The following is a 23,093-nucleotide window of genomic DNA, read 5'->3' as shown; positions in this document are numbered from 1 at the left end:
ACTGACAGTCTCTGCCTGTGCCAGAAGGCACATGGGAGGTGTTGCTCTGTGCCAGGAGGGCCACATGGGAGGTGCTGGGGGGCAGAGTGTGTGTGTGTGAGTGACAGTCTCTCCCTGTGCCAAGAGGGACAGGCAAGATGTTGCCCTGCCCTGGGTGAGCCCCCCCCCCCCTTTGACAACCTCACTTGCCCCACTACGAGCCCTGCCCCGCCCCAGCCAGCTGGGGGGGGGGGGTAAGTCAAGTGGGGGGAGGAGGACAAGGGGAGTATCTGGCGCATGCGCTCGGGCGACGGCTGCGCAGTGCCCGGGCTCTGGCGGCTACAGACTTGCGCGCGCGTCAGGTGCTGCCGCTCCCCGCCCCGCCCCCAGTGACAGGCGGCGGCGGCGGCCTCGCAGGTGCCCGGCATGCGGGGGGGCGCCGCTCGCTAGGCCGGGCGGGCGCGGCGCGCGCACCATGCGGCTGTGCGGGGCGCTGCTGCGGAGCCCGGTGCCCAAGCAGATCGAGCGCTACTCGCGCTTCTCCCCCTCGCCGCTCTCCATCAAGCAGTTCCTCGACTTCGGTGAGTGGCGGCAGCGCCGGGGGGGGGGCGGCGCAGCTCCCCCCCCCCCCCCCCGCGCGTGTGTCCGCCCGTCGGTCCGGGGCGGAGCGGGGCGGCTCTCAGGGACACGGGCGTGAGGAGGCGCCCGGCCCCGCTGGCGGCGAGCAGGCCGCTCTCCTGCGCAGGGGCTGCCGCCGGGGGAGGCCCGAGCAGGCTCCCCTGTCAAGCTGGGGCCCTTGCCCTGGCTGCTCTGGGCGAGTCTGCCCGGCCAGGCCCCCTGGGGTAACCCTGCCCGGCTGGGTGGAGGGGGAGAGGCGGGAGCTGGGAGTAACCGAAGTGCTCAGTGGCCTGCCCCGCCATGGGGCTGCAGGGGCCTGGTATCGCAAGTGAGGAGCCTTCGGAGCTGGAGGGGACCAGGCTGAGGGGCTGGCTGGGAGCAAATGGGCTGCGTGAGAGAGGGAGGCCGCTTCTTCTGTGACTAGAGTTGTCTTCCCTGCAGGGCTCTTGAGTTAGCTCTGGAGTGAGCCTCCTCCAGGTGAGAGCAGTCTCACTGCAAGCCCTACAGAGTAACTGTGTTTGCACGAAGTGCTGCACCCCCATTGCATTGGTCTGTGGTCTCCAAGCATTCATTTTCTCCTCCATGCGGACTCTGAACTGCCTATGGTGGAGGAACAGTTAAGTGACGCCCATGATCCAAGATAGTAGGATCTGTGTGTGATACTTTCACGAGGAGGCCAGCGTGCCATACCATATTGTACTGTTGAGTCAGTGAAAACAGTGCCTGTTTTCAAGGTTTTCTGGAAGCCGTTTTCAATTAATGTGGGCAATGCGAGTACTTGGTCGTGTATGCTATGGCCTTGGGGAATCCCAGTTTGGTCAGAGCTCAAAATTCTCTCCACTTCAGGTAAAATGTGCCAGAGGGCCAAGTGCTCCAGTGTCTTTAAGCATGCCAACAGTAGTGAAATGGGATGATAGCTTGATGCTTGACTAGGGTCCTTACCAGGCTTTGGGAGGCCAATGTCTTTTGGAATGCACCATATCTCTGGTAGCTTGTCTTCATTGTTGACTGTGTTAAAGAACTGCACAAACTAAGGCTGAGCATGGGGGCCAAGGATTTTCAGGAATTCTGGAGATATGTTGTCATAAGCCGCAGCTTATGATAGTGAAGACCCACCAAATTGAGGGCAGATCACTCTGCAGGCAACTCCTGTACTCTACTTTCAATGAGAAAAATGGATTTAAGAGCAGGTTAGATAAACATCTTTCAGGGATGAAGATGGTGCTTAATCCTGCAGTGAGGGCAGGGAACTGGACTTGATGACCCCTCAAGGTCTCTTCCAGTTCTAGTAGTCTAGGAAATTGACAGGAGAGTTTCTTCCATCGATCCCCCCCTTCCTCACTGTAGTTGACCTAAGGTACGGTCACCTACTTTAGATTGGATTTTCTGCAGTACAGAGTTAGACAACTTTCACTCCTTTGATTCTTCTCATGTTCTCCTGATAGTCTTTCTGGCATTTTCTAGGCTTGATTTCCAACATAAAAAAATAAGGGAAGGCTGAAAGAAAATGTTTTAGGCATTCTTCACTGTGTAAAATAAAGTTCAAAACCATTTTTTCTGATTTGATGATTTATTTTTAAAATAGCCCCTGCTGTATCTGTTAGCAGCTGAAATGTCCTGTGATAGACATATTAATTATTTGAAGGGAAACTGTCAGGTACTCATAATAACCCCAGAATTAGGTTTGTGTAAATGGAATTGGGAACAGAATGAAATAACCTTAAAATAAAAAATGTTTTGTTGGAACTTAAACATTTTTGTGTTTTGCAACTCAAACAAAAGGTATTGGTCCAATACAGTAGTTCCTTAGCTACTTCTTTTAGACCTTTCTTGGATTTCCTCTTCAGGCAACCCAGAAATACGCCACTGAGCAACATAGCACTATGACTTATGTTGCTCAGTGGAGTATTTTTTTGAATCCATGAACAATGTTATACGGACATAAAGGCTAGTGTAGGCATAGTGTTGTGTGTCTTCACCAGAAGTGCTATAGTGATACAGTTGTATTAATGCAGCTGTGTCACTTTGGCTGCTATAGTGTAGACATAGTCTCAGAATATCACTTAAAATACAAGTTGACATGAAGAAGAGCTCTGTTTAAGATGGGAAAGCTTGTCTCACTCACCAACAGTAGTTGGTTCTACAAAAGATACTGTCTGTCCCACCTTGTGTCTCAAATACAAGGAGAAAAAGATTGTTCTGTATAAGTAATTTCCCTTGAAATGTGTGGTAAATAGCACATTAAAACCCCTCACTCATAAGGAGAGAGAGGTGGGGGGAAGCAAATGGATGGGGGAGATTGTGGGTGGTTTACAGATTATAGTAAGCCATAAATGCAGTTTCTATTCAGCCCATGATTTTTAATATCTAGCAAAGATATAAATTTAAGCTCCCAAGATTGTCTTTTGAAAGTGTTGTGTAGATTTCCTTTGAAGATGAAGACTTATGGGACAGATGTATAGTGATGGCTTTGTGAAAAGTGTTTGCCTACTGGAGTTGCGGTGTTTTTATATTTTATAATTTTCTTCTGAGAGCTCATTTGTACCTCGCCCATCTTGGCTCTCTAATATCCTTAGACCAGCAGGCATGCAAAAATATTGAAAATTAGACTTTGAAAGTACTTCCTCTTCTTATGTATTAGACTTTGTGTGTGTGGTAAAATAACAGTTTTTAACCCAATGTTGTCTTGTGTACCTTTGAATTTCTTAAGTTAAATGTATTCTCACCTGTGTGGGGGTGTGTGTGTGTGCATGTTTTTTTTTTTAAATATTCTTTGGGTGCTTGCTTGTCTTTGTCCTGGTCTACACTGCAAACTTATATTGGTATGACTATGTTGCTCAGGATTTTCGCATCCCTAAGCAATCTGGTTATGCTGACCAAATTCCTAATGTAGACAGCTATATGATGGGATGGCTTCTTTTGTTGACATAGCTACTGGCTCTCAGGGAGGTAGAGTACCTAAGCTGAAGCTGATGGGAGAGGTTCACTAAGTGCCACTGCAGCTCTGTAAGGCTTAGTCTACACCAGGAGTGGGGAACATAAGGCCTGGAGTTTGGATGCGGCCCCTGAGGCTCAGGACTCCCCCACAACATTGGGGAGTCTGTGGGGTTGGAGCACACAATCTACTAGCTTGGGCCCCACTAGGCTCTGGCAAGTGTCTTTTTTCCTTCTCAGTTCGGGGGCCATATCAGTGGGGATTGCAGGGCTGTTGCTACATTTCAAAGGCGAAAGCGATGCAGGGAGCACGGGGCCAGCAGGGGACTCAAATAGTCCTCTGCTGGCTCTGTGCTCCCTGTGGCGTTTCCAAGTAGTAGTGCCACATGGAACCCAGGGTCCCTGGGCTCCACACGGCGCTGCTGCTTTGAAATGCCGTGTGGAGCCTGGAGCAAAACGGCAGCTGACCGCCCCCCCACCCCCTCCCCACGGCCTCTTTTTTTTTTATGGACTCCGTATGGGTGGGGAAGTGACTAGTCAACTAGTATGTTGACATATCTGATAAGCATTTGGTGTGTCTCAGGAGGGGTTAGGGAAAGCTCTGACAAAAACATAGAAAACCAATGTAACAAACAACTGATTTCATTGCTGGTAATTGGACCTTAACTAAGGACGAATGAAGCCCTGTTCTATGCCCTGATCAAGACAAGATTAATGACTGGGCCTCTTTTTTTTCAAGGCTTTCTTATCTCATTTTCTCTCATTTCTTCCTAACTAGTGAACTAAGTATTTCTTTATATTAAACTAAACAAACCAATTATTTATTGCACATGTGACCCAATTACTCATATTTCTTGTAGTTCTGTGATCTCATCCCTAACCGTAAACAATTTAATACTGGTATTTCAAGAATAATTATAAGTTTAATACAAATAATCCTCCTTTCTTATTATTTCCTTCTTTTTGGACACATGCTTTTAGCCTATTTCTCATGTGTATATCTAAACTCAGTTTAAAATCATAGTTCAGTCAGGATTAATATGGATCTATATTCCTATAAAGTACATATATTACTGGTCTTGATTTCATTTTTTTTCCACATAACTGTGATCAAATAGTAATCACTTGTACCTAAATTACCATTACATTTTACTTCTGTGATTAGTTTCTCTTTATCTATCAAGACAAGGTCCAATATGGAATTTCTCTTCGTTGGATGCAAAATTTTTTGGGTTAGGAAATTGTCAACCATAATATTTAGAATTTCCAAGGATGATTTAGTATTGACAGCACGAAATTTCTGTCTTTCATAATCAAAAAGCTCCCTCCCTCCCCCACATTATCGAAAGGTGCCTAAAAAGCCTTTTATCCTGTTTTGTAGGGTAATTTGGTGATCTATAGCAGTTTCCACCTAATATGCCATCATGTGCTTTATCTCTTAGCATATTGTCTAGACAGTTTTCTTTCAGGTTGTCAGTGACCATCAAACAGGTACGATTGATGGCATAAGCATCAACTGAGACAAACTCCCTTCTCTTTCATACACTCAATCTTTCCGTTTAGGACCCCTGGTTTTAACATTTCAACCCTGGGAATCATCCCACCAGGTTTCAAGTAATTTTAACTAGATTAAATGTATTTAAGGAAATAAGTGTATAAACTATACACATAAAAACATATTAAAAGTTAGTTAACTTTTAAGATTGCAAGCATAGCTGCCAGATGCCTTGGCTCATGCTGATGTGGGCAAATAAACTATGAGAGTCCATTGCAGTCCTGTATTACTTTCAGTACAGGGCATTAGGATAGCTGGGGGTATATGTGGACTGAATGGAGGTTGCTGCTAAAAACATCAGCTGGAAGGCCTGCGGGATGCATGTACACCTCAAGAGGGGCACCCATAAGGGACTATACCTGAAGAAGAAAGATGGATTAATCTCTGGACTGGAAGTTGGTGGTTGACCAGAGACCAGTGATCTTGGCCTGAGTGCATACAATGTGGGCAAATGGGACATGTCTAACCAGTTTTTATTTATTTATGAATATACAGGCAGTCCCCGGGTTACGTACAAGATAGGGACTGTAGGTTTGTTCTTAAGTTGAATCTGTATGTAAGTCAGAACTGGCGTCCAGATTCAGCTGCTGCTGAAACTGACCGCCAGTTCTGACTTGCATACAGATTCAACTTAAGAACCCCAAGTCAGCTGCTGCTGAAACTGATCAGCTGCTGATTCCAGGAAGCCCGGGGCAGAGCAACTGTGCCTCGGGCTTCCTGTAGTCAGCGCTGGTCAGTTTCAGCAACGGCTGACTTGGGGACGCCTGGGGCAGAGGGCTGGGGTGCTGCTGGGTTGGTCCAGTAGTGCCCAGAGCGGCGCTGCGGGACCAACCAGCAGCGCCCCAGCTGCTCTGCCCCAGGGTCCACAACAAAAGCCTGGTCTGCTGGGGGGGGCACACTAGCTGCGCCCCCCTCCCCAGCAGATCAGGGACACGGGGAGCAAAGCCGCAGCGGCGGGATGCCTCGCCTCTGAGGCTTTGCTCTGGCGCGGGACCAGCTTTGCTCCCGGTGCCCCCGGTCTGCTGGAGATGGTCCCCAGCAGACCAGGGGCACCGTGAGCAAACCCGCAGCCGTGGCGGGGTCCCGTGCTTCTGAGGCTTTGCTCTGGCAAAGCCTCAGAAGCGCGGGAACCCGCCGGGGCTGCTGCTTTGCTCCCGATGCCCCTGGTCTGCTGGAGACGGTCCCCAGCAGACCAGGGGCACCGGGAGCAGCTTTTCTCGCCCCGGATGTCAAGGTGGCTGACCGCTGCCTGTGAACTCCGGGGCGAGAGAGCCCCGTTCGTAAGTGTGGATCCGACATAAGTCGGATCCGCGTAAGTCGGGGACTGCCTGTACACACATACTCTTTCTCAGCTTCAGAAGAGCCGATATCCCAACATTTAGGAAAAATATGAGCAAAATTTACTTGATGGAAAAGTTTAGACAGAGAAATGTGAATGAAGATTAGGAGTTTATTGGATGGCCCAAAATAACAATTTCATAATTAAGAAAGAGGGCAAATTTGACTCCAAGCTCTTCCTGGCTCAATGGCAAAGGAAAAAGAGCTTTTGAAATTAAAAAGCATCTATAAAAATGAAAATAAGGGAAATGATTAGTAATAATGATATATTAGAAGTTATGAACAGTGGAATATTGAGAGATGCTAAAGATCTCCAGAGAAAAATCCAAGCTTGGCTAAGAACAATAAGAAAGAATTTTTAAAGTATATTAGAAAGAAGAGAAATCCTGGCACTGGTATAAGCCCGTTACTAGATGGAAATGGTAAAAGTTAATTATGCAGATAGGCAGAAATATTCAACAGGTGTTTCTGTTCTATATTTGGAAACGGGCAGTGTGGTTAGTTTTGCCATGTGAAAGTGCATTCCAGTTCAGCAGTAACTGAGGAAGATGTAACTAAGGAAGAGTGTTAATATATCTGTTTTTGAAAAAGGAGTATGACCCACATAACCATAGACTGGTTAGCTTCACATCAGTCTCAGGCAAATAATGAAAAAGCTGATATGGGATACAGTTAATAAATAATTAATGTTAGTCCACACAGTTTTATGCAAACCTGATAAAAATTTTATTAACCAAATTTGTAATTTCAAAGATAACTGCATAGAAGCAATATATTTAGACTTTTGTAAGAATTGCACAACGTTCTAATTTTAAAAATTGGCACAGAGAATATCAGTAAAGCACATATTAAATGGATTAAGAACTGGCTAACTAACATTTCAAAATAGTTGTCTTGGGAGGAATCCTCAAAGGTGTTCTTGATGGGATTCCACTGGGGTCAGAACTGGACTCAATGTTGTTTAACATTTTTATAAGTGATCTAGAAGTAGATATAAAATCACTGTTGTTAACATTTGTGGATGACAAAAAGATTGTCAAAATTGGTAAATAATGAGGGCTAGGCAGTTAAACAGAGCTGTGTGGATCGCTTAGTATGCTAAGCTCATTCAAAGTAAATGCATTTTTAATACAGCCAAATGTGAACAAATGCATCTGGAAGAAGGATATTTAGGGGTCATAGCTGACAAGCCAACTTGCCATGAGCTTCAAATGCAGTGATTTGGTAAAAGGGTTAATGCAGTCCTCGAGTGTATAAACAGGGTAGCAGTAAGGTAATTTTTACTTTTGTGATACTGAAATGCTGTGTACTGTTCTGAGTGTCCGTATTTGAGAGAGGATGACAAATTGGAGGGAGTGCAGAAGAGAACCACCAGATGTTTCTAGGGCTGGTGAAAGTGCCTTACAGAGGGAGATTTAAAAGAGCTTTAAATCAGCATTTCACAACTGCAGCCGCCAGGGACTTTTCTTGTGGCCACAACCCCCTGCGCTGTAATTGGGATGGGGAGCAGTGACCCCACTCTATCTTAGATCCCCTGGTTTTAGCGTATCAAAAATGTTTGTGTCCAGTAAATAGTCTTGGGGTGGCAGCCCTGGCCTGATGTCAGTCATATTCCACCCTCTTTCCCTCCCCAGGGGAATTAAGTCCTGCCTAGAACTCATCTCATAGGGGCGGCTCCTATAGCTCCAGTTCTGTAGGGCTTGCTGAGCTTGGCTCTCCTCTCTGGGTGTTGAAATCTCCAGTGTTGTAGTGCTGTGCAGGTTTGGCGTCACCTCTGACTGACCAAATGTGTGTGCGTGGAGTTGACCTGATTCATGTGGTTGAGGAACCACTCACTCAGATTTGGCCTACCTGGGCTCCTATTGTCATGGCATCTGGGCTAAACCTGAGTGGTGCTGGGAACCTAGAAGTTGCAGTGCCAGGAGCAAGGAAGTGAGTCCAGCCAGCCCCATGGAACAAGAACCACAAGAGCTGCCATGTGACTCCTTGAATCATTCTGGTCAACCCGGATTTGGTCTGGAATCTCAACCGATGGGTTGAGAATCCCTGCCTTAAATGTAAGCCTTCTGTGAAATGCAGTCTCCATGTTAAGGATTTGTACATAAAGTTCATCTTTCCAGAGTCTGACTGTGCAGGAAAATGTGCAGTTTTTTCTAGATTATTGCCACTGTTGGTACTCCAACTTGTGTTCCTTGTTGCAAGTCCATCTGTAGAAAAACTTATAAGCATTTTTCAGTACCTGTGCAGCTGTGATAGTGCTACCAGTAATGAAACCGTATGTGTAGACCGATGTCGGTGTTTATACTTGTGTCATCTAAATGTGCTTAGATGACTCACTGATCTAAATATATGTATGTGGTTCACTATGATTTAAACTTGTAGTGGAAGATGCTTACAAATTTTCCTTGCCTAGACAAGTTCCAACAGACTCCAAGCTGGGGCACTCCTTGGTTATCTGCAGTCTTTCTGAAGTGGGAACCCAGCACAAGCTTATTCTTTCCCTCTTCACGCCCTCCACATTGTAAAGTAGCCATTGCTAGGCTGTGGTTCGTGTAATTGTTAGAAGTCTGCATGACATTTGGTGATTGACAGAGGAGAGCTGCTGGTCACATGCTGATGATTCTCCATGTTTCCAGCTGCTACTAAAGTACTATTTTCCCAGTACTGGAAAATAGATGAGAATGGTCACCAAGCAGAAGATGGTCAGGAGGAAATCCACAGAGCTAGAAGTCTCCAGTCAATACCAAGACCATAGAAACTGTTAACAATACCACTGAAGATCCAGCTGGTCAAAGAAAATGGAGAGATGTATGGGACCTATGACAGTTTGGTCCAACCTGTAAAAATCAAGCTTGCCCACAAAGAGTTCTCCAACTATCCAAGGAATGCAGATTAACCTTGTTGGGAATTCACTGCTCAGTTGACTCAAAAGAACATGCTATATGGGACAGGTAGACAGAAGGATTAGATTGTGTTTTTTCCCAGAGCCACTCTTAAGATTTGGACAGGCTTTTGACATCAGCAGGAAACTGAGCGATCACCAATGGGTATATTGGCACTAATGACATGTAGTCGCGGGATATCTTGCAGATGATAACTTGTGGAAATTTAGAAGCATGTTGAAGAAGCAGAATGCTAGAAAAGGAAAACAGGAGGTAGAATATTCTGGAAATGAACTTCTGGCTAGGTAAGTGGTGTAAATTGGAGAATTTTGGCTTTGAGTAACAGAGTCCATCATTTATGGAGAGAGGAGGCTTCAGGGCCTCCACTTCAGAAGGGGTACCAGCCTCCTCAGGGACAAGCCGCTAGAGTAGTCATGTGTTTTAAACTAACAACAGAAAGGGAGCAGTCAACACAAAACCAAGATGTTGAGAACAAAATCAAAGAAATATATGACATGAATACCAATATTAGGAGTCTGGGTAACAAACAAGAGGAAAGCTCATTTATGTATGTAAGAGTAAGGTACAAGTTGATATTCTTGGGGGGAATTCTGCACCAAAACATTAAAAAAAATTATGCACCCAAAAGCTAAACATTCTGCACACACTATTTTTAACTTCTGCAAAATTACACACATGTTTTTCATAAAAATAAAGCAATATAATCCCATCCATTGTTTTAGTAATTTATTTCAAAATAGTTGTCATGAGGTATGTCTAGCAATACAGAACAAAACAGATTCAGGAAATGTTTTTGACGAATAGATTCCTTACTAGGCATATTAATACAGAACTATGAGTAATTCGTTTAAACTAAAATTAGAACTATATTTCCAACACCACTTAGAAGTAATACAAAGGCTTGTGGGAGACCAGGGTTACAGAGTAGCTGAGGGAAATAGAAGTAATTCCTGGGAAGATGTCTGAATGTGAACTTGGAAAGGTTGTTGGGTACGGTTGGGAAAAGAATGTAACAGTTTTTTTGCTAGGGAGTTTCCTCCATACAGTCCCCAGTTGACCCCTAGCCTCTCCCATTCAGTCAGGTACATCTGCACCCCCATATGTCCTTGCATTCCCTGTCCTGAAGCGAGCAACATGTGGTCCGTGAGCTGGATCCAACCTGCCAAGCCTTTTTTATACAGCCTGCACCTATCCCTTCAGCAGAGAGCAGCACTGATTGAAGAGGTTAGCTCAGGGGTGGGCAAGAGACAGCCAGTGGGTTGGATCCAGCCTGCTGAGCTGCAGGATCCAGCCTTGGCTGCCTTTTTGGCACCCTTATTACAGAGCAGGGCAGCCGCTTTAAATAGCAGGCTGCTAATTGCTGTGCAGTTTCTGGCCAATAGGAGCTGAGAAATTTTGCTGACGGCAGGGTCAGTGAATGAAGCTTCCTCTCTGGTGGAGCAGAGCCACATGGAGCAGCTCACCTAGTTCACAGGCAGGGAGTCTGCAGAGTTGCTGGCTGGGAGCCACTTAGGTGAGGGCTTCCCAGCCAGACCCCAGCCCTTCCCTCCCCCAAACTCCCTTCCAGACCCTGCACTCCTCCTAAACCCTCCCCCAGGTCAGAATCCTCCTGTACCCATACCCCCTCTTGGACTCTGCAGCACAATACCTGGCCCCAGGTTACCACCCAAACCTTTAGCACCTTTCTCTTCCCCTGCCCCAGGTCACATTTTCATCCCCCTCAACCATCAGCCACGTCCTACAACCTCCCCCTCCCTCCCCAGGCCAGAATCCTCTCCTCCACCTGTACCTCCCAGCAGACCCTGCACCCCAATTCTGTGCCCCAGATTACAGCCCCCCCTCCTTCACCCAAACTCCCTCTGACCCCACACCTTCTCCTGCATCCCAGGCCCTTACCCTGGGCTCCCTTCTGCACCCAACCTCTGTCCCAGACACCACAGCCCCTCCATAGAAAAGAGTTGCCCTTGACCACTTACCAAAAATCTTATTGTGGCTCCCTGCATTGGATAGGTATAATACTGAAATATCATCACCCATCCCTGCCCTGTCCACATGTGACCATCCACCTCCATTCAGACACCCACTTCCCCAATTCCCGTGGGGCCCTGCACACCCCACACTAGGCTCCAACTGCCATCCCCATGTGTCTGTCTCCTCTATCTCCCATTCCCATATGGCCCTGCACCCTTTGTCCCCATGTGTCTTTGTCCATCACTCGGACACCAGTTCCACCCTCATCTGGCTCTGTACCCCCTTCCCATCCTTACGTGGCCCTATAGCTCTACTCCCATTCCATCCTATCCTAATCTGTCCTTTGACTAGTCCTTGCGTGTCCCTGGCTCACCCCCAGCAGCCCTTTGGAGTCTAGCTTCTCAAAGCCTCTGTGTCCTGACCTGGTCTGATAGGTGCTGTGAAGAAGGCTCTGCAGGCTCTTTCTCTTTCCTAGCTGGCTGGGAGTGGCTGCTCTGTTCTAGCACCATAGCACCCTCTGGTGGGCAAAAAGCAGAAATGCATCTATTTTCTGGCAAGCTATTTTTATATATTTATTGTGCAGAAAATATGTGGCCCACTAATTGTGTGTGCTCTCATTTGCACACAACTGGCCTGGGAGTAAAATTGTCCTTTCTAGAGGCTCAGAAACTGGTGGGGTTGATTGCATTCAACAGTGCTCTTTGTCATAGTCATAGTTTTCTGTTTTCATTGCATGCATGTGTAACTTACACACCTAGTGTGGTTACTGAGTACTGCAAGTGGCATCTATACCACTGCAACAGTTAAGATCAAGAGACCTCTACAGCATGGGCTGGGAGCTAGCTGGCTTTTAGTTCAGAGGGTAGAGGCTCCTAAAGTCAGCTCCCCAGGTTCAAATCTGCCTTGGTGGTGGTTACACATGGTCATTGGATACATGCTTGAGGTTTCACAGGTAAGCTTCTTGTGGACCACTTTGCTTGTGCCTCAAAATGCTTTGGTTTCACAATTAGCCTGAAAAGATGGAGGTTATGTACTATCCAGCACCAGACTGTCCACAATCCCATTGTCACAGTTGACAAGATACCGCTCAACACAGATAGGAAATTTTGCTAACTTGATGGCATACTTTTCCAGAAATGCCATGTTGGATGGTATCATTTGGTGCCTGGCCAATTAAGCATTTGGCAGTCTCACCAAGCCTCTGGAGGAAGCATAGAGTCTGCCTCCGTGCCAAGATAAAAAAACTACCACTCTGTTGTACTCATCTGACTCCAGAGTGGTTGCGGGATATGGATGCTTTGCCAATGCCAGAGAGCTTCTATTTTCCATTTATAACTATGATCTATCTGCAACATGAAGTGGCAGGACAGAATTCCCAACACTGAAGTCCTTGAGAGGTGCTAAGTCCCTGGGATCAAGAGCATACTCATCAGGACTCAAACTAAAGACTTCTGATATGCAACAAGTGATGCTCTGCAGTCAGCAGGGCATAAGAACATGCTTCAAGGGTTGACCCACCCTCAGCTATAAATTCACCTTAAAGGCCAAATTCAAAGTGTGGGGAATAGATGTTAAAACCTGGGAACTTGTTGCACTGTACAGACTCAGATGGAGCAGTCTGTGCCATCAGGCTGTGTTGGCGAGTAAGTTGTCAGGCCAGTGGCGCTCATCCTCCCCACAACGATGCACACTTATCTATTGAAGCATTGGGAGAATCCATATGGCTATCAATTGAAGGGTAAGGGGCTTAAAACAAATAAAAGGAAGTTCTTCACACAGCGCACCAGTCAACCTGTGGAACTCCTTGCCTGAGGAGGTTGTGAAGGCTAGGACTATAACAAAGTTTAAAAGAGACCTAGATAAATTCATGGAGGTTAAGTCCATTAATGGTTATTAGCCAGGATGGGTAAGGAATGGTGTCCCTAGCCTCTGTTTGTCAGAGGATGGAGATGGATGGCAGGAGAGAGATCGCTTGATCATTACCTGTTCTGTTCACTCCTTGTGGGGCACCTGGCATTGGACACTGTCAGCGGACAGGATACTGGGCTGGATGGACCTTTGATCTGACACAGTATGGCCGTTCTAATGTAATATCTATTTAACTTTCAACTTCTTAAGTGTAAAGTCTAGACCTTGGATGACATTTCAATTATAGTTAGTGCAGCTTCAAATCACCTAGGCACCAACTGAGATTCTAAGAGTGATAGGTAAGGATTTGGTGTGTGAATTCTCTCTACCACCTAATTTTAGTTTTCTGTTAGAGACAGAGATCAAATGCTGTCATTTGTCTAGCAGTTCACAACATGCTTAGCTGTGATATTGATGTTAGTCAAACTGAAGAGCCATGCCTATGCCAATCAAATGCTGTTGGCTAGCTCCACCTCCAGACATACCCGCAGTCCTTTTTATGTGCCATCTCATGTTACTATTGGAAAAAAATGCTATAAATGAGTGTTTTAATTTACTTGCCTTTTTGCATGCATTGGACAGGTATGATACTGAAATGGTACAGAATACAAATGCATCGTTTCACGCTGCTAGCAACTGAACTAACACCTACGAGAAATATTTGAGAATGTGTTCTATTAATAAACATAACTGACCTTTGGACAGTATGTATTAGAATAAACGACCTCGACTGTAATCCTGTAATTTGTCATGGATGTCAGTCTCTTATCTGAGATTGCAGTAACAGGTACTGCAGGTGAGGATTGAGGAGCATGTGCACGGTTATGTGGGAATGTTGCCATTGCTTGCTCTCTCTCTGGCTCCAAATTAATTTGACAAACTGTTTTCTCAAAATATAATTACTCAATCATAAAACTAAATTTGTTTAGAATGATTCAGTAGGACATAAAATAAACCATTTGGGCTTCTTTCTGATGTAAGAACTGGTGTCCAATTTCTGTAAAGTTTCAGAGATGCTGAAATTTCTCATTGATATGGAATGGATGTCTTGATTAACTGAATACCTATGACTAATGAAATATCATCCTGTGGTGGAGCACTCTTTCTGAATGGAACAAATAGCCATTAGAAAACAGAATGAATTTGGATGGAAGCTTAGGCGTGGTCTATAAGATATTAAGAACTTAGGAAAGTTAGATGTCAGCCAGTCACCAGGTCCTGATGAAATACATCCCAGGATACTCAAGGAGCTGATAGAGGAGGTATCTGAGCCTTTAGCTATGATCTTTGAAAAATCATGGCAGACGGGAGATTCCAGAAGACTGGAAAAGGGCAAATATTGTGCCCATCTATAAAAAGGGGAATAAGAACAAGCCAGGAAACTACAGACCGGTCAGTTTAACGTCTGTCCCAGGGAAGATAATGGAGCAGGTAATTAAGGAAATCACATGCAAACACTTGGAAGGTAATAAAGTGATAGGGAATAGCCAGCATGGGTTTGTGAAGAACAAGTCATGCCAAACTAATCTGATAGCTTTCTTTGATAGGATAACGAGCCTTGTGGATAAGGGAGAAGTGGTGGATGTCGTATACCTAGACTTTAGTAAGGCATTTGATACGGTCTCGCATGATATTCTTATTGATAAACTAGGCAAATATAACTTAGATAGGGTCACGATAATGTGGGTGCATAATTGGCTGAATAACAGTAGTCAGAGAGTTGTTGTTAACGGTGCTAAATCCTGCTGGAAAGGGATAACAAGTGGAGTTCCGCAAGGGTCTGTTTTGGGACCCGTACTGTTCAATATCTTCATCAATGATGTAGATATTGGGATAGAGAGTACGCTTATTAAGTTTGCAGATGATACCAAACTGGGTGGGGTTGCAACTTCTTTGGAGGATAGGGACATAATTCAAAATGACCTTAGCAAGTTAGAGAAATGGTCAGAGGTAAACAGGATGAAGTTTAATAAAGAGAAATGCAAAGTGCTCCACTTAAGAAGGAACAATCAGTTCCATACATACAAGATGGGAAGCGACTGTCTAGGAAGGAGCATGGCGGAAAGGGATCTAGGGGTCATAGTGGACCACAAGTTGAATATGAGTCAATGGTGTGATGCTGTTGCAAAAAAAGCAAATATGATTCTAGGTTATATCAACAGGTGTGTTGTAAGCAAAACTCGTGAAGTCATTCTGCCGCTCTACTCTGCACTAGTTAGGCCTCAGCTGGAGTACTGTGTCCAGTTCTGGGCGCCACATTTCAAGAAAGATGTGGAGAAATTGGAAAGGGTACAGAGAAGAGCGACAAGAATGATTAAAGGTCTAGAGAACATAACCTATGAAGCCAAGCTTCATGAACTGGGCTTGTTTAGTTTGGAAAAAAGAAGATTAAGGGGGGACATGATAGCGGTTTTCAAATATCTAAAAGGGTGTCACAAGGAGGAAGGAGAAAATTTGTTCCTCTTGGTTTCTGAGGACAGGACAAGGAGTAATGGGCTTAAAGTGCAGCAAGAGAGGTTTAGATTGGACATTAGGAAAAAATTCCTAACTGTCAGGGTGGTCAAATATTGGAATAAATTGCCAAGGGAGGTGGTGGAATCTCCCTCTCTGGAGATATTTAAGAACAGGTTAGATAGACTTCCGTCCACACCATCCCTGACAGAGCTTGGTCCTGCCCTGAGGGCGGGGGGCTGGACTCGATGACCTCTCGAGGTCCCTTCCAGTCCTATGATTCTAACTAAAGATGGAACCCTGGGAGTAGGAAGGATTGGGTCTTGCCCCTAACATCTGCCTCCTTACATCTTTCTCTTGTGTTGTGGAGCATCTCTGGCAGAAATCCCATGGCCAGACAGACTGACTTCCTCCATAACAAATGGATTCTCTCCTTTGCTGCTTTTGCCTTCTTTCTAGCTAACCACCTCTGCTTTTCCAACTTAATTAAATCCCATGTCCACATTCCTAATTGTCTTTTTGCCAGCATTTTCACTCCTTGTCCTCTACCTGCTTTCTGTTTCCACTTTCTTTCTGTGCAGGGTCTTGCCAGTATCCTCTGAAAATTGACAAAATACAACATGATCCTTCTCTCATACCTCTTATAAATTTTCTCCTCTTCTCATCACAAATACAGAACTGTCTCATCTGCTGTCCAGGAGTAATCCCTCCATGTGCTCCCTGACCCTATCCCATTTCCTGATCTCCCTTCTCTCCACTGTCATCCTCTTATTTACCTTTTTCCTTAACCTGTTACTTTTCTCTCTTTCCTGAAACATAAAGGGATGCTTTAGTCTCTCTCAACTTTAAAAGCCTGACTGAGGCATAGCGAGGGTGTTATGTCCCAGGGGCAAAAGCAAAATTTGCAGTCCCTCCCCTCCCCCAGCACCATGTGACAGGGCCCTAAACCTGGTGCACAGCTGAGCCCAACTCTGGGAAGAGAGGAGGAGAGCTTGTACTGCATCTTCCCTCACCCCCTCAAGTTTGGGGCGAGCCCTATCCTGCTGTTGCAGAGGGAGGAGAATGGGGCTGGGGGCGCAGAGGCAGGGAGGAGGCTTCAGCAGGTGGCGGTGGGTGGAGGAGGAGCAGGCGAGCCAAGGTATGATAGGGGGAGTAGAGGGACAATTACCCCCCCCCCCCACACACACACCTTCTTACTCATAGACTTTAAGGTCAGAAGGGACCATTATGATCATCTAGTCTGACCCCCTGCACAATGCAGGCCACAGAATCTCACTCACCCCCTCCTAAAATAGTCCTCTCACCTATATCTCAGATCTTGAAGCCTTCAAATAGTTTGAGGACCCCAAGATGCAGAGAATCCTCCAGCTGTGATCTGTACCCTATGCTACAGAGGAAGGCGAAAAAACTCCAGGGCCTCTGCCAATCTACCCTGGAGGAAAATTCCTTCCCGATCCCAAATATGGCGATCAGATAAACCTTGAGCATGTGAGCAAGACTTACCAGCCAGACACCCAGAAAGTTCTCTATAGTAACTCCTATCATCCCTCCACTGACCTATTTACCACTAATACATCAGTGAATGTAAGAGATTAACTTACTTGTTAAAATAACACTCAGAAATTTTTTTTTAAATAAAACTAACATACAACATGAGAATTGCCCTCACTTTCTTGAAGACACTTGAAGCAATAAGTAGCGTAAGGCTGAGGATACACTGCAAGCATGGCTTTCTGTCTGCCATGAGGACTTGTTCCTTCAAGCTGCTGTGAGAGTCTATCCTTAAGGAAAGGAGAGAGGTCTCTTTGAGCTGCTCTTCCAAATTTCACACAAGCCATTCAGCTGAAGCCATAGATATCAAGATTCAAGGCCAGCCTTGCCTTTAGCAAACTGCCTCGCCAGATATTCACAATCACGATGTCCGAACATGTATAAGACTTTTAGTTGAGAAAGCCATGTTTAATCCAAGTCTCTGCTATGACTGGGAGATGTGTGTGACCTATAGAAAACACCAGCATTTCCTTTGGAAAATTCACAACAAAACGTGGGGGGATTGATCACCTCAATAATGCCTTCCGCTTATCTTAACCTACTTAATCTAACCTAGGACTCAATCATTCGTCACGTGACAAAAGCGCATTCCTCTCTCACCCTCTCATATTAGCCTAGCCTAAACTAACCCCACGCCCCGATGCAATGCTTGAAATGAGCGTTGCACGGGCTTTTAAAGGCTATGCTGATGCATATGCATGAAGGTTCTAGTTTGAAATGATTGGTTTACAGAGGATGATGCTTTACATGATTTTGAATTGATTGGTCCCTTAACATAACTACTTAATATTTATGATACATCGTTCGACCCTATGAATATTCATGAGACAGTTTCAAAATCAACAATTCTGTTGGTACGTATGCAGTGCAATTGATAACATATTAATGATGTAATATAAACAAGGCTAATATACATATAATCTGCTCATTAACATTTCAACAATTGTGGTACAGCCCAAGATTACATAAAATTACACAAGCATAAACAATTCTGCTAACACCAGGCTGCTGGCTAACCTTCATGATCATGACGCGTATGAATAAAATATGCTTAAATATTTGCAGGATTGGGCCCTGAAACAGTAATTAGTGATGCCAGTAGAATATCAATTGACTGACATGCCTTCAGTGAGTACAAAAAAGCCTCAAATGCTTGTTTTAAAAGCCTGATTGGGGACTCTCTTGCCAATGTACATTATCTGTGAGCAGATGTTGAATGGTATGCCGTTCAACTGATTATAATGGGACAGCCTTAAAGTATGACCTTGATTGTGCCAGTTGCAATGTGCTTCAGGGATTTTCAGATTGCAAATCTTAGTTATTATATGCATAGCAATGCTTTTAACCTTTCTTGGGCTGCCTGAACACATCTTAATCAGTACCTAGTATTTTTTGTTCATTTTGCAGGCAGTTGTTGTGTTGGTCACAGTCATAAAAAATACTTTCAATTTTTCTTTGTCCTATAGTGAAATACTTATAGCTAGGGCTGGCAAGCGATTAAAAAACTTAATCACGATTAATCGCGTGCGCTGCCCCTTGGAAATGCTGTGGCGGCATTTCAAAGGGGCACTGCTGCGGAAGTCTGGGATCAGCTGGAGTTGTCAGCTTACCCCAGGCCCAGTGCAGCTGCCCCTTTGAAATGCAGCAGTGGCATTTCCAAGGAGCAGCACCATAGGAGCCCCGGGGTCAGTTGGAGTTCCCAGCTGCCCCTGGGCTCTGCCTTGTGCTGCCCCTTTGAAGCGCTGGAGTGGCACTTCAAAGGGGCAGCGCAAAGCAGAGCCAGTGATCAGCTGGACACTCCAGCTGATCCCAGGCTCCTAATGCCTTCCAGCGCCTCAAATGGGCAGCGCAAGGCGGAGCCCAGGATCAGTTGGGGATTCCAGCTGACCCTGGACTCCCACGGTGCTGCCCCTTGGAAACGCGGGAGCGGTACTTCAAAGAGGCAGTGTAGCATTAATGCCTGTAATTAACGCAGGGTAGGATTAACCTGATAATTTTTTTAAACAGGTTAATCCTGCGCTGCATTAATTGCAGGTGTTAACGCACATCAATTGACAGCCCTACTTATAGCCCAGGACAAATAAAACACAGCTCTCTGAGGCTACCTGAGTTCTTTAGATATTGCTTTAGAATTTTCTATCCTTGAGGAAGGATAGGAAATCTGAAGATAGGCATAGTCACTGAGTCAAAGACCTAATTACTCAGGCTCTACACTGACAGATAGCATCTGTAAGCCTCTCCATTGCTTTAAATTACCTGTGTATCAGATGTTTCCATTTAGTGCTTTTGTTTATTCAAAGATTGAGAATCCAGTACAATGATGCACATTAACATTGAAATGGAATCTCAAAGGAAATTTCAGTTTTCTTAGGCTATGTCTACATCAGAGATCTTACAGTGGCACAGCTATACCAGTGTACTATGCTGAGGGGAGAGAATTCTCCTGCCAGCATAATAAAACAAGCTACTGCCACTCATGAAAGTAGTATCTGGGAGAAGCTCTCCCACTATCATAGCTCTGTCCACACTGATGTTACTTACATAAGAACATGAGAACGGCCATACTGGCTCAGACCAAAGGTCCATCCTGCCCAGTAGCCTGTCTGCCTGAAGTGGCCAGCACCGAGTGTCCCAGAGAGGGTGGACTGAAGACAATGATCAAGCGATTTGTCTCCTGCCATCCTTCTCCAGCCTCTGACAAACAGAGGCCAGGGACACCATTTTTATCCCCTGGATAGTAGCCTTTTATGGACCTAACCTCCATGAATTTATCTAGCTTCTCTTTAAACTCTGTTATAGTCCTAGCCTTCACAGCCTCCTCTGGCAAGGAGTTCCACAGGTTGACTACACGCTGTGTGAAGAAGAACTTTCTTTTATTAGTTTTAAACCAGCTACCCATTAATTTCATTTGGTGTCCTCTAGTTCTTCTATTATGGGAACTAATAAATAACTTCTTTATCTGCCCTCTCCACACCACTCATGATTTTATATACCTCTATTATATCCCCTCTGTCTCCTCTTTTTTCCAAACTGAAAAGTCCCAGTCGCTTTAACCTCTCTTCATATGAGACCCGTTCCAAACCCCTAATCGTTTTAGTTGCCCTTTTCTGAACCCTTTCCAAGGCCAAAATATCTTTTTTGAGGTGAGGAGACCACATCTGTACACAGAATTCAAGGTGTGGGTGTACCATAGTTTTACACAGGGGCAGTAAGATATTCTGTCTTATTTTCTATCCCCTTCTTAATAATTCCTAGCATCCTATTTGCCTTTTTGACCGCTGCTGCACAGTATGTTGAAGTTTTCAGAGAACTATCCACGATTACTCCAAGATCTCTTTCCTGATTTGTCATAGCCAAATTAGCCCCCATCATACTGTATGTATAGTTGGGGTTATTTTTCCCAATGTGCATTACTTTACACTTATCCACATTAAATTTCATTTGCCATTTTGTTGCCCAATCACTCAGTTTGATGAGATCTTTTTGGAGTCCCTCACAGTCTGCTTCTGTCTTGACCATCCTAAACAGTTTGGTATCATCTGCAAACTTTACCACCTCACTGCTTACCCCTTTATCCAGATCATTTATGAATAAGTTGAAAGGGATTGGTCCCAGGACTTATCCCTGGGGGACACCACCAGTCACCCCTCTCCACTCTGAAAATTCACCATCCATTCCTACCCTGTCTGCTTATGTTGCATTGGCCTGGTCTGTGCTAGACCTGGAAGGTCGGCTTAAGATACCCAACTCCAGCTATGCAGAATGTGTAGGTGGAGTCGGGGTGTCCACACAGTGGGTGGCCAGAGGGAGCAAACACTCCTTTCGGCTCCTCTTCCTCACAAAAGGAATGCTGGATGCCGGCGGGGGCTGCCCTCAGCATTTGATATAAGGGTCTATACTAGACCTGCTTAATTGAACGATAGAAGATTGACCTCGAGCGTCGATCTTGGGGTAAGTATAGATGTCCCCTTAGAGCTGTGTTCTTTTTCAAGTGCCTGAGAGACATAAATTATACCAACAAAAGCAATAGGGTTGACATGGCCTTTAGAAGATACAGCTGACAAAGGCACAAGCTGTATTCTAGTAAACGGTAAGTAGACACATTTTTTGCAGCAGAAAATTTAGATTGGTTTGACCAACAGATTTTGGGAAGGTGTGTCACTTTCACCAATTGGTTTAAAATGATGAACCTCCACCAAACCACAGAAGAATACCAAAACATTTTATTAGTTTTTAAATGAAATGTTTCATTTTTATTCAAAACTTTTCACTTAAAAATTCCCTTCAGTTTTATTTTTAAAAAATAAAGTAAGTTTTAACTGTTAACAAAGAAAAAACATTTTGATTTCAAAACCCAAAGTAATTTTTTTAGTCTGACAGCTGATCCAAAAAAACCCAAACAACCCCAAACAAAAAAACCCAGCGATTTGCACAGCTGGGCTACGTCTACACTGGCCCCTTTTCCGGAAGGGGCATGTTAATTTCACCTATCGTAGTAGGGAAATCCGCGGGGGATTTAAATATCCCCCGCGGCATTTAAATAAAAATGTCCGCCGCTTTTTTCCGGCTTTTAAAAAAGCCGGAAAAGAGCGTCTACACTGGCCCCGATCCTCAGGAAAAAGCGCCCTTTTCCGGAGGCTCTTATTCCTACTTTGAAATAAGAGCCTCCGGAAAAGGGCGCTTTTTCCTGAGGATCGGGGCCAGTGTAGACGCTCTTTTCCGGCTTTTTTAAAAGCCGGAAAAAAGCGGCGGACATTTTTATTTAAATGCCGCGGGGGATATTTAAATCCCCCGCGGATTTCCCTACTACGATAGGTGAAATTAACATGCCCCTTCCGGAAAAGGGGCCAGTGTAGACGAGCCCCTGTAGTCAATAGTAATTTTTGAGAAATGTTCATTTTGGGTATGTTTCTTGTTTGAAATGTTTCCATTGTAGTATCTAGAAACTTGAAGGGCGGGGAGAGGGAGATACATTTGCAACTAGAAAATTAGAGGGTGAGAAAGCAAAAACATTTTGAGAATACATACTGGCTGAGAGAGGGTACGTCTAGACTGCAAGCTTCTTTTGAAAGAAACTTTTTTTTGAAAGAGTTCTTTCAAAAAAGAGCATCCATACCTCAAAACCGGATCGAAAAAGTGATCTGCTTTTTTGAAAGAGCGTCCAGACTGCATGGACATTCTCTCGAAAGAAAGTCCTGATTGCTATTCACAGAATGGCCACCAGAGCACCTGTGTTTTTTGATTGCCTCTTCTTTTGAAAAATATCCCTGTTCTGCGTCTACACACACACCTTTTTTCGAAAGAGCTCTTTTGAAAAAGGCATTCTTCCTTGTAATTTGAGGTTTTCCAATGTTGAAAAAAACCTGTGTTCTTCTGGTTTAATTTAGAAAGAACGCGATTGAAGTGTGGAGGCAGGTGAAGTTTCTTTGAAAAAAGGGCAGTGTTTTTTGAAAAAATAATGTAGTCTAGACATATCCAGAGATGATGCAATGGATTCTACAGGAATATTTTTATAAGCTGATTACTGAATGCTTAAAGCTAATTGAAGAATAGTGATAGAAATGTAGCTGTGTTAGTCTGGTGTAGCTGAAACAAAATACAGGACTATGTAGCACTTTAAAGACTAACAAGATGGTTTATTAGATGATGAGCTTTCGTGGGCCAGACCCACTTCCTCAGATCAAATAGTGGAAGAAAATAGTCACAGCCATATATACCAAAGGATACAATTTAAAAAAAATGAACACATATGAAAAGGACAAATCACATTTCAGAACAGAAGGCAGATGCGGGGGGGGGGGGGGAGGAAGGAAGGTGAATGCCAGTGAGTTAATGATATTAGAGGTGGGGAAGGGTAGATGTCTGTGAGTTAATAGTATTAGAGG

General features: G+C 44.7%; 1 protein-coding gene across 1 annotated transcript in view; it reads left to right on the top strand.

The window, feature by feature from the left end:
• Positions 1–308: 308 nt before the first annotated feature.
• PDK3 (pyruvate dehydrogenase kinase 3) overlaps positions 309–23,093 on the top strand; it is a 73,812-nt gene continuing 51,027 nt past the window's right edge. The window contains exon 1 of the mRNA XM_075913292.2: positions 309–560. Within this exon, the coding sequence (XP_075769407.1) occupies positions 455–560 (106 nt within the window). The 5' untranslated portion in view covers positions 309–454. The remainder of the gene's footprint in view (positions 561–23,093) is intronic.

The sequence above is a fragment of the Pelodiscus sinensis genome, chromosome 1 (assembly GCF_052426305.1).
Source record: "Pelodiscus sinensis isolate ZL-2025 chromosome 1, ASM5242630v1, whole genome shotgun sequence".
NCBI lineage: Eukaryota > Metazoa > Chordata > Testudines > Trionychidae > Pelodiscus > Pelodiscus sinensis.
The sequence above is the reverse complement of the archived record's forward strand: the minus strand, read 5'-3'. Positions and strand labels throughout refer to the sequence as shown.